At 41.8% G+C, this 19,125-nt stretch overlaps 1 protein-coding gene across 1 annotated transcript in view; it reads right to left on the bottom strand.

Annotated features, from left to right (window-relative positions):
• The window catches only part of FER1L6 (fer-1 like family member 6), a 76,099-nt gene that overhangs the window by 27,614 nt on the left and 29,360 nt on the right, over positions 1 to 19,125 (bottom strand). The window contains exons 14-25 of the mRNA XM_075705084.1: positions 18,130 to 18,250; positions 16,373 to 16,473; positions 15,614 to 15,704; positions 14,702 to 14,821; positions 13,433 to 13,585; positions 11,854 to 12,040; positions 11,150 to 11,274; positions 9,057 to 9,191; positions 8,350 to 8,499; positions 3,695 to 3,805; positions 1,321 to 1,482; positions 2 to 185 (exon numbers count right to left, since the gene is read on the bottom strand). Of these exons, the coding sequence (XP_075561199.1) occupies positions 2 to 185; positions 1,321 to 1,482; positions 3,695 to 3,805; positions 8,350 to 8,499; positions 9,057 to 9,191; positions 11,150 to 11,274; positions 11,854 to 12,040; positions 13,433 to 13,585; positions 14,702 to 14,821; positions 15,614 to 15,704; positions 16,373 to 16,473; positions 18,130 to 18,250 (1,640 nt within the window). The remainder of the gene's footprint in view (position 1; positions 186 to 1,320; positions 1,483 to 3,694; positions 3,806 to 8,349; positions 8,500 to 9,056; positions 9,192 to 11,149; positions 11,275 to 11,853; positions 12,041 to 13,432; positions 13,586 to 14,701; positions 14,822 to 15,613; positions 15,705 to 16,372; positions 16,474 to 18,129; positions 18,251 to 19,125) is intronic.

Here is a 19,125-nt window from a genome sequence, read left to right as displayed (position 1 = left end):
CCTTCCTCAGTTCCTACAATGTCTAGTCTGTTTGGTGCAGCTTGAGGACCAAACTGGGTCTTACATAGGAATTGCTTAAGACAATTGATGGTGTGCGTTCCAACAAGAGTACTCCTTCCAAATGCTCTCCAGTCAACCACACAGATGCTCAGTGGCGGATGCAAGAGTTCATTTTCAGGCAGCTCCTAGTGAAGAAGGACAGACAGCAGCATGAGAATTACTAGAGAATACAGAACACATATAGAATATTTTCGTGCAGAGCAATGAGACAGTTACTCTTCCCTCCCTTCTTCTCCCCATACTCAAAATGCAAAATCCATACAGCATAGGCAATATAGTTCTGTTCAGTTTTCTGAAAAGTCTGGAGAAAGCTGTCCTTAAGAACAGAGAGTGGACCACATGAACTGTGCTACTGAGTTGAGTTCCCATAGTGTCATATACAAGCATCTCTTGTTAGAATAAACTGGGAGAATCAGGAATGTTCAGAAGGAACGAACTGTGTGTTACAAGTTGTGAGTCTTAATGCCACTGCTGCTTTGTTGAAGTTTATTAACCCTACCTGTCTCACTTTGCCCAACCACAAGATGTGGACACTGGGTGGTTACATGCCTTACAGGATGAATTACAAAAGGGAAAACAGCTCTTTGGACATATGACGTACAGTGGAAGCTAAAAATGCTGGGGCAACCATACTTCAGTATCCAGGTTAGTGTTTTGATTTCCTTTTGTCTTATAAATAAACTTCTCTCTTGATGCTAGCAACTACAGCAAATCAAACAGATTATTTTTTTCTGATGCTGACCTTTGTCCACTGAAAGTACCAGCTCTTATAACCCAGCCAACAGGTGATAATTACATTTCCAGTCCATAACAGCATTACAATATGAAAAGGTCCAGAGCTCATGAGCCAGAAATGATCAATTCCCTTAATAGCCCAGTAACACACAAAGGGAAATTAAAAGAATTGAACAAAAATAAAGGAAACTGAGCACTACCCTGCAAAAAGGGAAAGGAGGAGGAAAAAGTACTAAAAATATCCCTGTATCTGCCAACAAGTTCCAACCAATAAGTAAAAATCTGATTGCAACATATTTCCTTGCCTACTTGGGACATAACATGAGGAACATCATCATCTTTTATCATACATTTGTAGCAGAAGTCTTTTAAAGCATCTTCAAGTCAGTAGCTTTTGCATAAGAACAGATGTCCCTTAGTATTTAATCAAGACACAGAGGAAATTATTTGACAAGGAAGGAAATTAGTAATTAACACCTTGCCTAACCAGAGAATGACAGGCAAGGAGCAGAATGCTGTACACACCACTTCAAACCAGTCTGCAAGGCCACTGAAATTGGGATTTTTCTTGTAGCTCTGGATGACAGAGGATTTCACTCCTTTCCCTGCACATTCGATGAGAACCTGGGGGCGATCTACAGAGAGGAGCTGGACTTTCTTCAGCTCTCGAAGACCCCAGAACAGGACCTGTGGTGGGCAGAGAGAAACATTGGTAGCCTGCAGAGAACCCTCTGTCCGGGGGAAGCCACCGCTAGGATCCCATCACCTCGTACTCCTTTGGGAATGCAGGACTACCAGAAAAAAAACAAACAACTTAAATCTGATATCCAATAACCATCAGGATTATGGTGGAAGTTAAAGCAATTAATAAGATCCAACTGTTATCAAGGAGTTATTGCCAAAATCAAGCCATAATATCACATTTGCAAAAGTCATCTTTTCAGCAGGGCAAGGGGACTATTCATCTGAACAGCAGGGGCTTGGTTTGTTTAAAGTGTCAGAGCTATTGAAGGAACAAACAAATCCCATACAAGCAGAGGTGATTAACAGGGGCTTGCCAGCTGAGCTAGCCTTCAGGTCTGCAATGGATGGCAGGAGGTCTCCAAGCAGCTTTCCTCCAAAGGACTGTGCTCCTGGTCTGGAGGACAAGAAGGAGACTGGGTCTGTAAAATAGCGGTCTGCAGGAAAAATGGGACTTTATACAGCACACACTAGGGGGCCCTGAAGGAGAGGGTCAGGGCAGCAAGAGATGGTTACATTACCATTGGTGAGAGAAGCCGAGTGTCATGAACCTGAAATGAAGACTGGAAGAAAAAGGGAGTGTGGGAGACTTTGCTGACAACTTGAATACTGGCAGGACTGAGGATTTCTGTGAGTCAGAGAGTGGCAAGGGGCACTGGAGGGGCATGAGGCTCAGTGAGATCCTGCTCTGTTGCTGGAGGTTTCTGGTTAAAATTGGGGCACACTTCTGCAGTTACAATGGCTCCATGGCCTTTTCCACCAGTGTGAGATATAGTTTATAGTATCTTAATAAAAATAGTTGGGTTATAGTCATTCTGTGTCTTTTCCTTGCTGGATACCCTCCAGAGTTCATATTTCACTCTATATACATGCACTTCAACCATAAACCTGTTCTCGTAGCAATTTAACTGTCTGGACCTGGATGCAATTTCCCTGATTTTAAGGTGCCCAAGACATCAGACTGAGAACTGGAGTAGTCCTGGTCTCCCTCCAGAACTAAGAGAGACAGAGATGCACTTCCAAAACATAATTTAGTCTAATTAAGATCTGAATCGCTCTGGGAGGGTGGCTGCTCTGCTCAGCTGTCCAAACAAGAAGTCTACAGTGAGGATGCTTCTAAGCTGGGTGCCTTAGAGCTAGTTGGGATGAATGTCACAGCAGCGTAAAATAGAAAATGTACAAGCAGCACAAATTCATCGTACTGCAGGGGCAGTGGGAAGGCCTTCATAGCACAATACTTATAGGAACACCTAAGTTTAAGGATTTAAGTTGTCCCTCTAGCATCAGCAGAGTAGTTCATGGGCTTATTTACCTTGCAGGGTTTGGCGTAAAAAAAATACTGCTAACAAAACCTCTTTCCTACGTACAAAGAACAAGAGTTTAACTAAATGATACAGCAGAGCTAACAATTGTTCTCTCCTTTTCAGCAGCTCAATTGCTTGATCTTTGAATGCAAAGCTAGAACAGCTTCTGGGCTCCCGAATGAGTTTGTCTGGGGAAGGGCCACCAGGTTATGCAAGCAGGGTCTGACTTGGTCCAGAAAAATGGGCAAATAAGCAGCTGGTGTGAAGGCTGCAGGATGACCAACAGAGAGTGGTGAGGCTGGGCAGCATCCAGGTACTACACTGATGTGAAAAGCTACTGCATTTCCCTGCTTCCTAACATAAGGGGACTTTGGGCCCAAATGGCAGCTGACTGCTCACGGGTGCAAGAGAGGACAGGAGAGAAGGTGCAAACATGTGTACGCAGGCAGGCCACATATCTTGGCTGAAGTTTGAGACCCAGAAAAAGCTTGGGAGGTGACTGACGTAGAACTTCACCTCCAGTGAGGTCAGCTGCAAGGGGAAGCTCTCCATCTCCCAAAGACAATTCCCCGGGCTGCACAGAGCACAGGTCCACCAGCCACACTCTGCCACGGCAGCAGTCCCAGCAGGTCAGGACTGAGGCATAGCCTTTGCTGGCCTCAGGTGGAAGGACTGCCTTGCATGCCCAGCCTCTGAGAATCAATTTGATCTGAGCTTACCATGTATATTTTGGTATCCATATACTATTTTTACATGATTCCTATTGATCAGGATTTTAAAATCGTCATCCTTTAGTTCAGTAAGAGAATAAAAGGAGATGAGATCTGGAAATGGAAATATTCTAAGTAACTCACCTCCACTCTGTACTTGCTTAAAACAGGTCGGATGTTAGCTGGGACTGGGTAAATCTGGCCAACATCTGGTGGATCCAGTGGGGGAAGTCTGTCTGGATCTGACTCAGGAATCTGAAAAATTAAGCAGTCATAACTTAGGCTGTTTTTCTGAAGAATAAAACCAGTATCAGAAGTATCTGTGAATGGTACATAGAACACATAAATTTAATGCAGTTTCACAAGACCTGTTGCAGAGCAGACAGGTTGTGCCATGAGAGGAATGTGACCTGCATTGCTAACTGTCATGCTGTGATGCTGAAACACTTGGCAGGAAGGGTATTCAATAGATTGGGTTTATGCACCTTTCTGAAAAAAGTCTCGTTTGTCCTAGCAGGACGTAGTCTGCCCTAAAGACATGTGTGTACTGAAGCATGGTAATTCTATTTAACGAAAATCCTGTGCAAAACTGCTTAGAAGATTTTCACAGGAACATTCTAGATCTGATTTTAGCTAAAAAAGGCTGGTGAACAGCAGTACACATCAGCTAAACCACACATTTGCCGGACAGACATAATGTTCTTCAGCCACTACAGAATAGCAGTCCTGCATTGTTGCACGCTTTCAGCATTTCAGAACTTGCAAATAGCATCTCCAGTGTTAGGGCCGCGTCTTCTCTGTGCAACTACTAAAACCTTGTGGCAGAAAGCACTTATATGTGTGATTGCACATAAGTCTGCCCCACATTCAGGAGCTTATTTGGGCGTACACGACTGCCCTGTGCCAGATGGGTGGGAGGAGAGCACGCTCCACCACAGGTCTGAGGCTTGACCATCTCTTTGCCTCTTGCCATGCTCCAGGCTGTGCTGCTTGTTTGGTTCACCTTCTGTGGAAAAGCTCCCTGGCTTCATTTCCCAATCCCTCCCTAATTTTCAACAGTGTGTTTATGACCTTCTCAGTCCATGCAGGGTAGATCAGAGAATCATAGAATGCTTTGGGTTGGAGGGGACCTTTAGAGATCATCTAGCCCAACTCCCCTGCAGTGAGCAGGGACAGCTTTAATCAGATCAGGTTGCTCAGAGCCCCATCCAACCTGACCTTGAATGTTGCCAGGGATGGGGCCTCTACTGCCTCTCTGGGCAACCTGGACCAGATCCAACATGGACCTGCTGGAGCGGGTCCAGAAGAGGGCCACAAAAATGATCTGAGGGCTGGAGCACCTCTCCTATGAGGCCAGGCTGAGAGAGTTGGGGTTGTTCAGCCTGGAGAAGAGAAGGCTGCGAGCAGACCTTATTGCGGCCTTTCAGTACTTAAAGGGGGCCTACAGGAAAGATGGGGAGAATCTTTTTAATAAGGCCTGTTGTGACAGGACAAGGAATAACAGATTTAAACTAAAGAATAGATTTAGACTAGACATTAGAAAGAAATTTTTTACAATGAGGGTGGTGAAGCACTGGAACAGGTTGCCCAGAGAGGTGGTAGAGGCCCCATCCCTGGCAACATTCAAGGTCAGGTTGGATGGTGCTCTGAGCAACCTGATCTGGTTAAAGCTGTCCCTGCTCACTGCAGGGGGGTTGGGCTAGATGACCTCTAAAGGTCCCTTCCAAACCAAAGCATTCAATGATTCTATGATTCTATGATCTGAAGCCTGGCCTGATTTAGCAAATTTCTACATAAAACAGTTGAAGCCAGCACCTGATGATCAGTCCTACCAGAAGCCCAGGCTGTGATAGCAGAGAACAGTAGGAACACAAGTTTCACAGGTGAGCTAACGACCTACAGACAGAGCTCGCCTCAGCTTTCACATGAAGTACGATACCTAAAGTGTACTGGACGTATGGCTTCCGGGAAAAAGAAACACAACTTCTGGAGTGCTTCAGCATTCCTAAGTGAACTTGTTGCTGTTGAAAGGTGAAACAGCTGAGATACAGCTCTCAAAGGACCTATAAAGTCATCTGCTTATTTTAACTAGGCCATCTGTCTGTTATCTGCAGCTATGTACATTTGTGCAGGAGTTTAATTAGCATAAGGGAGAAAGGATATGTTCCCTAGCACCTTATAGGTGAAGGAGGAGATGGGTGAAAAACTATCTTCTAGCACAGGACCTGCAGCATATATAAGTATTCACGTAATTAACAGCAATAATTCACATGCACATGCTTACTGCTTTTTATCAGTAAAAATCTAAAGCAATTAATTTAATAGATTTCATTGAACTTGAGGCCAGCCAGAGATCTAGGTCTAGTTTTGTTGTTCCCCAATGTATGTGGTTTCTATCAGCCACCTCTGAGATGCTGTTTAAAAAGCCAAACAGAAACACACAACATTGTCAACAATATCTGCCTGTCTAGAAATCAACCTGTTTAATTATATTCAGAGCTTCCAACTCCATATTAACTGACATTAAATGCTCCAAAAATTTACCCCATAATAGATTAACTGGTACTTAAAAAAAAAAAATAAGAGGCAAAGACTACCTGAACCAGACCACATACCAGATGTCATGTCCCGGCACACAGTTCACACCTCAGGGTACCCACTTTCATTGCATTATCTGACTTGGGTACTAATGACAGGTGATCAAGAAAAATACATTAATCTGCATGATACAGTGACTTACACATAGGTAATTTCTAAACTGCACCATTTATTTTATTTTTTTTTAAACTAGAACATACAAAGCTATTCAGGTCTCCTCTTACAGCTGTGAGAAGGGATTAGTTCCAAAGGACATGGCTTAGGAGAGGAAGGCTGGCAAGATCTCACATTTGAGGACAGAACTGCCTCATAAAGAGTTTTATTAAACTGAACTCCGGGACTGCAAAACTTAAGACTGATATCAAATCAAGATTCCTGGGATCTTCACTTCTGTTATTTTTAAGTATTGCAGTTAACTGAACAGTTCTCCAATATATTGCAAGGTCCCCAGTTTTCCAAGATCTAACAACCACTAGTGGATTTGAGAGTGTTTCTGTATTACACAGTGAAACTCCGTTAATTTCAGTGAAATTAGCTTTGTATAACTCAGAAAGGACTCTGCTTCATGGCCACAGTGAAACTGTGCAGAACCAGAGGTGAGGAATGATCTAGCACTCAAATGACAGTAGAGGAAAATAACCATAAAGTGTGTTTACAAGGGGATTTCACTCTTTTGATTAAAACAAACAAACAAAAAAAAAAATCAGTGAATCCTGAGCCCACTTTGAGCAAAATCAAGACTCCTAGTATTCATTAGTCTGTATTTTTTTAGTCTACTATTTTTCTAAATGCTGGGATGCTTAGTTATAAGAATAATTTTATCCCCCCAGCAAAATCCAGCATAATAGCATTCATTTTGAGAAAGGAGCATTCACTTCTTAAACCAAACTTCTTCAGCTGAACCAAACAGTACCCGCAGATCAGAGTTATTGATTGCAGTATGTCATGGGAAAGGTTATGGGCTCAGAATGAGAATAAATCAGTGATGAGAGATTTTTGTTTCCATCTTCACACAGAGCATCATCAGGAAGCCCCTGATGTTGGAAGGAGCCACCGGCACATCAGCTCTGCGAGTGCTTTGAAGCCTGGCAGATGTTTACATCTATCTTTTCCTGAAAATTTCTTTAATGTCCATATTGCTATTATCTGCCATGTGAGATGCTCTAGAGTGTTGTCACTGAGAAGAATAATACAGAGTGTGAAAATAAGGACTGTAGGGTCTTTACTTACAGTTCTTGTCAACTCTCTAGAGAAGTCTTAGGGGTATATTTGGATATATCCCAGAAGCAGTGCTGCTTCCTTTGTCCCAAAAGATGGCAAAACAAAATACAATGCTCTCTTTGATCACCAAAAAGTGGATTTCAAGAAACAAGTGGGAAAATTATGGCTAAGGTACTAGAATCTATCCCTAGGTACCCACTGTAATGAGGAAATGTTCCACACGGTGTCATATTTCAGGCTTTCACCAAGAATATAATTAGCCCATCATGCTTAAAAGCCTGTTTTATCCTGGGAATATCTCCAAAAGGTGTCACAGAGTTCCACATTTTTCCCATTTCAGATTTCAGCAACTGCTGTAGGTTTTCAGCAAAGAGGTTTCCTCTAACTGGTGGCTCTGCAAATTCTACTGAAATTCCCCGAAATCCCAGGCATGATACACCCCACTGATGCATCCACTGGGCTAGCCCCAGACGTATGCTGAATTTGCTTCTTGTCTTGCAGTTGGAAACCAGTGTAACATTTCTCTTAATACGTTAAGGGTATCTGAAAACTCAGTGTCCCTAATCCAATCCTTATTATTCACTGCTCCCCCTTCCTAGAGAGAAAGTAGTACTGAGAGCTTTGAGGTTGCTAAAGTCAGGGCCATGTGCTACTCCAAAGAGCAACTCATTGCAACAACAGTGGGATTTTCACAGTTGTTTCTCAAGCCAGAGCCTGATTTAGGGCAGGGCAAGTGATGGGCAAATGAGGCTTAGAGCATGCGAGGGGCTGGCGATGGTGTGTGCACGGGCAGTGGTCCCTGTTCCCCTGGCAGGGTGGAGGCAGTGACAGAGGTTGCATGGGGACTATGAGGTCCAACAAGAGAATGATCCTGCTCCAGTTGCAATTCCCACTAATTCAGGAGGATGATGGGCCTTGATGCCACAGCTGTTTTTGTGAGCCCAGGGTGTAAAAGTGTAACGGTCCAGAAAGTCGTTTACCTCCAGAAGCTCAAATGTAGCAAGAAGGTCTCCTCCTGAAAGATTTCCACAATACACTGGGTGGTAAGAAAGTTTAGGTGGTTCATACTTTTCGTCAGAAAGTCTCACGACAGGGGCAGCCACTGTAGACCCAATATATTCTGCTTTACCCTAAATAAGGGAGAATATAGGTGTCAATTGCATTTGAATTTCACAGCTCTCATAGGAGCCAAGATGATGCAGAGTTTAGTATTTGTGAAAAAAACCTTCTCCTGAAATAAACAGCAAAGTAAAATGTAAGGCAGCTATGAAAATGGAAGAGCTGAGTATTTAGTACTTCTTTAAATCATCCAAAGTTTCTGGGCTTTGCATTCAACCAGTGAGACTGTGTCAGAGTTTGCATGGTCAGAGATAAATCCATGTCTCCCCAGAATTAGACACAATATTTACACTTGTGTGCAAGGGAGGTGGGGGCAAGATGCTTCTGATTTCTCTAAGCCAGTCTTTGGGAGCAAGATTCACTTGGGAAAAAACAAGGCCACAGCTTTGCAAGGACATAAAGTAAGTCTCAGGGCTGTTTTCAGATGTTAAAGTGCAAACCACTGTAACACTGAGCTCCATTCAGCAAGGTCATCCATTTAATGCCTATTCAGTGACATATCTCTGCTTTCACACTAGCAGTAAGATGTAAGAGCCCAGGTTTTTACTAAGAAGGATTTTGAGTTTACCACTGCATCATCATCGTACAGCTCGATGACGATCTCTGGTGGGAACTGAGCGATCTCCTCTCTGTCACCATGAAGCACAATGCTGTTGAAAAGCAGCGTCTGGTTCCAGGTGGGGGATAACGTCTGAGAAATGATCTAATGAAAGAGAGGAAATGTTTAATGACCTATGAACTGGTTGGTTGGGAGTCCTTCAGCAGGATATGCTGATCTGTTGGTGATGTTCTTTCCCACAGCCCGAACAATTCCTCGTCTGAGACACTGCATTTTTCGGCAGCTGTTCCCAGCCAGAACAAGATTCTTTTGCTTTGAGGCCAGTATCTCTGGTGCCTTCATTTCCCTGCTTGCCTCACAGACCCCTCACGGGCATACCAATACATGACCACCAGTCTGTGTAGACAAGGCTCAGTATTAAATTTAGAGGAAAGCTGTTGTTTTAGGAAAGCAGGCACATGCCCAATGCTATTAAAATAAAGCCTTTGCCCTAAACCGAGGCCAGTTTTCACTTCTCCAGGGTACATTTTTTCAATCTTATTTTTACTTCAGTGTAATGACACATAACACTTTATTAAAAAAAAAAAAAAAGAAGAAGGAAAATATATTTTAAAGAATTGCTCATACTAAACAGTTTTTAATTTGTTGCAATTTGGCTTATGTGGGTGCTTATGGTATCTCATCATAGACAATGTTTTAACTGTCTTGGCAGGAAATATATTTAACAAAGATAACATTTAAAGAGGAAAAATATGCCAACTGCAAAATGACTCATAACCTGCTATCGTTCTTTCAAATGGAAATAAGGCTCCTGAGTACAGTTTATTGGCACTTGGCTGACAGTCATCTAAAAACATGCAAGATATTAGCCACAATATTTTATTCAGGCAGTGAATAAACTTAATACTGCTGTGCCTATAAAATGCTATTTTTCCTGGGACAAATTCTACTTTCCTGAATCTGGTGCATCTAAACACTAACTTCATTGGCTTCATTCACCAACTCTTATTAGAATTTACAATCACATTACAGGAAAAAATCAGTTTGTATCCTTGAGGCAAAAGCAGCACCATCACCTATAACTTAGAGCAGAGAAAGATTTTTGCTTCTTGCTCCCTTAGGCACATGCTACAAGACTTGCTTCCTAAGAAAAGAAGGTGTCAGAGGAATGTTAGAACTAATTAAATTAAAACAGTCTTCTGTGGAGTTTTTGAGGGAGGGTTTGGGTGGGGGGTTAAATGCTTTTTCTGAAGCAAGACCATGTTTGGCCCAGCAAATTCTGCTTGTGGCATGGGTTTCAGAACTTTCAGTCCCATTTTAACCCCAGAATAGTTGTAGAGGTCTCAGGACCTCTGAAAGTCAGTCCTTGTGTTCGGTGAGGGACCATCCTCCTGCTCATTTGCCAGGGCTCTACTTCAACCCTTCTTGCTGGAGCTCTGTAGAAGTTCCCCCTTCTCTCTAGAGGCTCCATCAAACGTCCACAGAAGACCATTTTCTCCCTGGAGATGCCTGAGGGAGATGTGAGACCACTCTCTATAGGCACATTTTTGCAGCATTTAAGTGGTGCAGGAAGTCTCACAGCTCTCTGTTTCCAGCTCATTTCAACTTTGCCACTCTAAAACCACCAGTGTGCTTTACCGAATTCCATCACAAAGAGCCATGCTGGCTCACATGGCTACAGAATTCCTATAAAGGTCTTCACTCTTTGCTCAATCATTGCACACATAGAGTATGGGAAAAGAGAACCATGGGGGTTCATCTTCATATCAAGCAATGACAACAGCCCACACTTAAAACATATAGAAAAAGATGTAGAGAAAGGTAATTCACTTGCTGCAAAGGCCCAGCAGCCCCAGAGAATATGACATCTGAAGGAGCTAAAATAAACTCCTACTACTGCACCTCATGTTAGAGTAGTGGGTTACACCTAAACTTTTGCCTTGCTTGCAGTGGACTGTCAGGAGTTGCCCTTTAACAGCAGGCATCTAACTTCTCCTGCTAGGTATCTCCTTGCAAAACCAAGAATTTTCCTTTCCGTGGCTTAATAAAGAAAAGAAAAAAAAAATCTGTTTTGTTTTACTGAAAGAGACTTTGGAACTTACCTTTGTGGTCTGGCAGTGTGATGTGAAAGTAACTTTTGCAAAAGGATCAGAAAGTCCAGTGCTGTCAGCTGCAATGAGCCCCCTGGCCTGATACATGTGGGCTCTCAGCTGGAAGAAGTGTGGGGCTACATCATTGCAAAGAAAACAGTAATGTCAGCATCATGGAAATGGTGCAGCACATAGGTAGGAAGGGAAGATTCACCACCCGCCATCCAACGAGAACCTGACAAGGGGAACTGTTGCTGGCACTGTCTCACTAATGAAACACCTGAGACACTCAGAAGTTGTGTAGGACTTCTGTATTGACTTAAAATCAATGTCTGATGTAAGACTACTGCAAGGTTGTTAACTGCCAGTTTTTATCTCCCATCACTGGTTTATCTACTAGGTGTTCAACACGGTAGCTTCATCAGCAGAACTGAAAGATGCTTCTTCATTAGGAGGAGACAGACCCGTGGGACAGGGAACAGAAATTGCAAGAGAACACGTCCTTTCTTTCCCTGACATCTGCAAAGTGTCAGAGGCAGGACTGAAGATTTGGCCATGAAACCAGCCTTTTCTGATCAAAAGATGCTAAGCCGTGATCATCTTAGAACAGTTACTTTAAACAGGGGTTTTGCAGCCCTCTGAATTAGGGCTTTTGGGGCCATGTGGTTCTTACAAGCCCTCTTAATTGCTAATATGGAGAAGAAACAGTGCCTTACTTTTATACAGCAGGCAGGCAGGTGAGGGCACCATGCTGTGCCCTGGGCTGGTGTTGGATGGTATTTTGGTCTCATACCCTACAGGTAAATTCTCCATGATGCTATGGGCAAAGCTGGCAGGTCCAAGCCATAGATAGAGGTCCACCTTTGCCTGCACAGTCCAGCCCAGCGGGCGCTTGCCTGGTAACTGAAGAAAAAAAATCCATCCATCACCAACAAAGTCAATAAGAGAGATGGCTGGGTGCTGAGTTCTACCAAGCCAGAGTGAAATAAAGGAGCATCCACTGACTTGATACACTGAAAAATGGCATTTCTCCACAGTGAATGGCCCTGAGACCCATTTAGCCAAGCAAATTCTGTGATTCTTAGGGAAGAAATCAGTAGTTTGCTTGGTTAAAGTCTACGTAAATGGCATACTGACTAATATGCAGAGGTTTGTGCAGACTAGCTAATAGCTGCAAGTGTATCAGCGCTGGCTGGTAGTACTTTACTTTTTCCAGACTTCAGCCTGCTTTACATATCATGCAGTTTTGCTGGTCTCAAATATTAGTCCTCTGTATTCCTAAAAATATTATCCCACTGGGTAGGTCAGAAAACATATTCCAGTATAAATGTTATTAGTCTTGACAAACAATACTATTATTTCCTTCCTCTCCCCTCCCACTTCATCTAGCTCTGCTAAGCTCAGTGTTTAGTATTATCTGTTCTTAATGTAACTCTTGATATTAAAGGGGCTGGAGAGTTAATTATGGTACTTTTTGTTCACGCAGGCAAATAGTACTGTGCTTAACAAGTACCTATGGCAACTATCAGGAGCTTAGATATTTCTATCTGCTCTTTAACTGTGCTTTACAGGAGTGCGCCCAGCAGCTCCAGATGAAAAACCACTAGAAAGTCATTATACAAAGTTACTATTGTCTCATGTGTTTGGGCTTTTCCTGCTGGCCATAGTAACAATTACATTGCATAATATTCCACTGCCGGATACTACCGGTCACACTGCCTTTGTAGGAGTATATCCAGTAAGACTTTCCTTCAAGATGAATAATCCCATAACAATATTTTGGACATATATTGCACAAATTAGGCACATTTTAAATAGCACGCATAAGTAATTGCTGTATTACCTCTGAATACCCAGGTTTCCTTGCTATGTGTGTTGCTGCGTGCTGATGTCTTACCAATCTCCTCCCAGACTCATGTGCTGCATTCTGATGCCTTTGCCAGCAAAGAGGCTGTACCTCTTCTATCTGTTTATGTATATAGCTAGAGATAAACAATGCTATAAACTTGTCATAACAAGTAGTGAGAGAATTAATTACTCGGACACCAAAAGCCTGGCAATGATACAGTGCTTAAAGAAAGATAAGCGTAAATATAAGAAGTTAACATTAATAGTGGCAGACATAAATGTATACAAATAAATATAAGAAGTAAACATTAATAGATGGCCTATATAAACAGGTACACATTTTTAGTATATTACAAAGATAGCCTGTAAAATACAATCCATGGTAGAAATTTGAATACCGAATGCTCCCCAGGCATTACCTGTGTTTGCAGACCGCCCCAGACTTACTTTCAGGAAATGGGTTTTAATCTTCCCACAGTCCTTGCCTCTCTGCTCTTTCACTGGGGAATAGAGTACGTTTTTTGCTGGGACTCTTGCATATGCAACTCTCTTGTTGCTGCTGAGCATCCAGATAAACACATCCGGCACCGTATTCTGCGGCTGTTAAATGATGAGGAATATTGAACTAAAACTGAATTCTTTCTATGAGCCACCACCATTATTTTTTGTTAAAACACTCTCTACCAAGAGCTGATTCCCTCATGGCTCCTGTGGAGTGGCAGATGTGCACCCAGAATACAAGAGGTTGTCACTTCATGCTTTGCAGTCCAAACTTCCATTCCTAAGCCCAGCTGAAGGTAAAGAGCTTTGTAGAATGACTAAGGAGCATCCACTCTATACATCATTTCAGGAGAAACTAAAACTGAAAATGTGGGTATGACTCTGTCTCAGGAAATAAATTACCCACAGACTGCATAAGCTGAGAGTACTTACCATGGAAATATCATCAACTTCATCTATACCAGCAAACCAAAAAGGACCAGGGCCAAACTCAAGACGTGGCACATGATCATCTATTCTGCTTGTGTGCATGGCCTTGTCCTGCCCCAAATAACATTTCCCTAAGGAAAGCCTGTGTGTAGTTCGAAGCAAAGACCAGGGGCTGTTCCCAGGAGGCACTGTGAGCACAGTCACTCTGTTTTGGGAAGGAAGATAATTTGGGCATAGCAGGTAACCCATGCCAGGCTGTGCCACTTGCTTTCTAAGCCAGGGAATAGCCATGGTCCTGTTTAGTTTGCTAGCATAGACAGCTCTCAGAGAGACAGCACTCCACTGGCTGGATTTTGGCCTGACCAAATATGGCTGTTCTGCTGTTATTCTCAGGCTTAATAGCATGTCTAAGCAATGTCTGTACAGTGAAGAATAGTATAGAGACCCCTGAGCTCATACCAGTCTAAGTCACTACATCCGTATAAGTGGAGACATGAATTCAGATCAGAAAGCAGGCTGTCTTCAAATCACTAAGACACATATGGGATGACCTTACTTTAAAAAAAAGAAGAAAAAACTCTCCGTACTGCATCCTCTCCATACCACATAGGCCAGTGTTTCCTACGCCAGTCTGTTAACAGCTCCATTTAATGCAAAACAGGATTGGGTCCAGACATCCAAAGAACTCTTTGGATAACCAGACCAGGAGTTATTATTCACATGGGATTATGAAAATCAAAGCCAAACCATGGATTTTAAATTTATCTGAATTTCTGTGTGGATTACCTCATCAACCAAGAATCGAATTTTATCTATAAAGCTCTGAGTCTCACGCATCATTTCATCCAGTGGCATCTTCTTTTTCTGCTGCTGAACAATTCCCTTGGCATCATTGGACATTGCTTCCTGCAGTCAGGAAAGACAATACGTATTTTTTATGCATTATCAAGTAGTTTGAACTGGACACAGAAGGAGAAAAAGTCTTTGATTCAAATTGAAAAGAGAAGATGGGGACACTTGGTTCAAGGTAACAATTACCTTCTTTGTCACAACAGAAAGCAATCAACTCTTTGGAGCTGAACAGCTTAAAATATAAATGTCCCCCATTTTCTTTTTGTTTGCATGTATACTGCATGTATGGAAGTCCCAAGAGACATGCGATTACCACGCAGAATTATTGGGCCTCAGTCCTGACAGAAGTCACAACCAAATTCTGTGCTACAAACAGTAAATAAAGCTAGTAAACATTCAGACAACCTCCACCCAGTTCGGTTTCTTCTCACCAGTTCCCTGGAGGAGGTGACTAGGTCCAGGAATATCAAATGCCAGACTTTACTAGTCTTGAAGTTCAGCCCCACCACAGTAATTAAATGCCTACCAGCAGTGTTAATTTGGTGTTTTTCCACTGAACTCAGCATCATCCCATTTTAAGATGCATGGAATAGAAAAATCAGGTCATTATCATAATGTCTTATTTGTGTTTAAAAGCAACATGTTCTGAATTATTTTAGGGTATCTTACAACTCTTTATTAAGCACAGTGGGTTTTATGAAAAAAAAAAAGCTCTTGGATGCTATATTCATATTAAGTACAAAGCATTCCAGTGTGGTGAAATCAAATAGAAATTAAAAGGTATATAGCTAGCGTGCTTTCAGTTAACATCATTGCATCAAAGCTTAAAGGAAAAGAAACACATACCAGCTCTTGCTTGAACAGCATGAGTCTCTTTTTGTCCAAAGCAGTGTAGTTTAACCCTTTGGGCTTCTTTTCAGCAATGGTAATGAAGGCCCTAGGACACAAGAGTAACAGGTTCTTTAAATGGGTTATTTTTTATAGTGAGCTGCTAAATACATTGGAGTGAAATGTTCTCTGTCTGCTGCAGTACATGAATCAGAAGACAGAGATGTTGAAATTCTCTAAAATAAATATTGAGCACCTATAAGACTCAAAGAATAGAGTAAAAAAAAATCTGCACCACATTTCACAGAAACAGGATTAATATCTAGAAATTAGGCTTTATATCTATTTTGAGCCCAATTGTGTCATCTGACACAGAGCCCACTGGATTATTTATCCCAGCATGTGGAATCCTTTGTTTTTATCTTAACTTTGTCCTTTTTTAGAGTATGTCTATCACACACTTTATTAAATCCTACTTATCCCATATACACTCTATTTTTAGAGTCCAGAAAGCCAAAATAATATGACAATGATTGGCAGTAGTGTACTGTCAATACCAAATATTGAAAATAAAATATTTTCTCGTATAAATAGAAACTGCAATTTGGGAAGGCCTTTGGCTTTTATAGCAGAAAAAACAAAACACATATATCAGTAACTTTACTGTACTTTTTTTTATCATCAGTGTCCTTGTCTAGCCTTGAATTTGTAGCCAGCATATAAAGTTGATTTTCTGAATGCCTTGATTTTCTGTATGCCTCCAGTAAATGTAGTTACCTGCTTTGATTGATAAAATCATTTAGGGTCATCCTCATTTTCTCCTCAGATGCAATCTCTGAAACCTTGATCAAGTCCTTTACTTGCTCTAATGATTCTTCCTATGAAAAACACATGAAAAAAACATTACGTAAAGGAGGGCACTTTGTCATTCTGCCAGTGTTATAACACCATTATTCACTGTATGACTAGCAAGAATGAGGGAGGCAACTTTGTAACCTGACAGAACAGGACCTTTGATATATCACTACGCTTGAAGTGCACAGAGAGAAGACTCCAGCAGCGTGATTTATTTTGATCTTTCCCCCATCTCTCTAACTACTAGTCCAAGCTACTACTGCTTGGAGCAGCTTTGTTTTCTCACTTCTTTGGTGAAGATCAGTCAGTGGGAAACATTCTCCACTAGGTAGAAGGAAAAACTGTAGTTCTCCTTGGTTCTGTTTCTAGCCCTGCTGCTTAAATTTAGCAAGTTGTTGGAGTTAACTTCTTAAACTTTAGTGGGCACCTGAATCCATATGCAAGGTCCACTACAACGCCTTCTGTTATCATTGAGAAATGGATTCTGTTCTTACAAACTAAAATAAATGACTGGATTTCCAGCAAGGCCTGTGAGTGTTCAGGTACACTGACAAACGTATCTCTCCATATATATATTCAGCTGTTTGATTTTCAAATACCTGGGTTCAAAATGTTGGTCTATAAGCCACTGTCTTCTCATGATACAGCCTTGCATGAGTGTGACTTCAGTGTTGTTGCTTATGAGGTATATAAGGATAAATGAGGGATGAATCAGACTCTTAATCTGAGTGCCCCAAATTAAAATATTCAACATTAGAAATCACTTTTTAAAAAATATTACTACTTTCTTGAGACTGTTGATAGTCAACTTTAAACAAGGGTAGAAAAAAAATCATTATGGGAAAACACTATGACTAGGGCATCCCAGTGATTGTCCATGAGGCAATATGCCATTTTGTCTCTATCAATGTTTTTAGGAAAACTAAAACCAAAAAGCATCCTTTAAAGTGTCTCCCGCATAAACACAGGTTAAACCATGTGGTCTGTGCAAGAAGACATCAGAGGAAGAGCCACAGGAGACAGAATTATTCTATATGTCGTATTTTAATCGTTTGGTCTTACAAAGAATAAAATGTTTCTGAGAAAAGAAGACAGCCCTACAGCCATAAAAAAATTGTGGACAGGAATACTTGACTAGCTCTAATAAATCAAAGCAATGTGGGGAAAAAAAAAGGAAGGAGCTCATATCAGCTACTCTTTCACAAAATGAACAGCAAGGAATGCAATTGGCAGAAATTTTGAAGGCCTGTTTTTGGAAACATGACCTCTCACTGCCATACTCTGCTGAATTTCTTCACAGAAAGAGTAGTCAAGCATTGGAACAGGCTGCCCAGAGAGGTGGTGGAGTCACCATCCCTGAAGGTGTTCAAAAAATGGATAGAAGTGGTACTTTAGGACATGGTTTAGTGGGCATGGTGGTGTTGGGTTGATGGTTGGACTGATGATCTTAGAGATCCCTTCCAACCTTAATGATTCGTAGTATTTACTTGCATTAAAAAATAATCCAGCCACCAAGCCAGGAAACATGAAATTGCTACTCTACCCTTAACTGGTTTAGTGGTGGACTTGGTACTGTTAGGTTAATGGTTGGACTGGATGATCTTAAAGGTCTTTTCCAACCTAAATAATTCTATGATTCTATGATAATACATGAGCCTGGGAGGATGGTTGCCACTTACTAGGTGATCCACCATTTTCTCAAGAGCGTTGGCAGAGTACAGACGAAAGGTCTGGTTGCCCCAGTAGCACTTGACACAGATACAGGGCTTCCTCTCATCATACGGCAGGTACTGGTAGTTCCTGTGAAAACAAAGTACACAGCAGATCATAAAGGTGAGAGAGGAGTTCACGGAGAGGCGCGGGAAAGAAAAACAGTTTGGTGCTCTCTCATGGCACAGAAACCAAAGACACAATAGGATGTGTTCACATGTGGTAACCAGTTCACATGTGCTAACTGTGAGAAGAACAAACACAAGAAGAACAAACAGAAACATCACTTGTGCTACCTGTGAGATCCCTGAAGAGAAAAAGCTTGAAGTCAGTGGATCTAATTTCAGTGCTTTCCAGGGGGGGGAGAAAAGCCAGGCAACGAGGCACGCAGAGAAGCTCTGAAATACTGTTAATGGTGGGAAGCAACAAGGGAAAACAGAGCAAAGATTAAAATCTGATCACCTCTCCAAGAGCAATGGCTCCACACACTGCAAGGCAGGAGAGGCATGGCAGAGTCTCACCACCACATTACTTTCACAAGATGCTTTTTTTCAGAAGCAATAGCTAGTGGAGATTAACATTCCTTGGCAGAAGATGATCTGCAGGACCCTGCTTAGTAAAAGTGATAACAAATTCATAATAACCCAATGATAAAATGCATCTGCTGCTCTGTCTTTTCTCACTTTTCATCTTAGGTCCAAGTTGCCATATTGACTCTTCTTGTAATGCTGCTTTCTTTGGGTGTTCAGCCATATTGTACTGAAAAAAATGAGCAAGATTCCAGCATAACCAGAGGCTCTCCGGACTTTAATCCACACCTGCCACAAAGCCTGACATTTTGAATAGAGTTGTGGTAGGCACTATGTCAAAACCATGTACCTGATAACCACGTTGTCTTCCCTTTATATAAACGCTATAGCCCTATGCTCAGCCATACTAGATTTAACACTAAAGGTCTCATCATT

The sequence above is a fragment of the Pelecanus crispus genome, chromosome 2 (assembly GCF_030463565.1).
Source record: "Pelecanus crispus isolate bPelCri1 chromosome 2, bPelCri1.pri, whole genome shotgun sequence".
In the NCBI taxonomy this organism is placed as follows: domain Eukaryota; kingdom Metazoa; phylum Chordata; class Aves; order Pelecaniformes; family Pelecanidae; genus Pelecanus; species Pelecanus crispus.
This window is presented reverse-complemented; position numbering and strand designations above follow the sequence as displayed.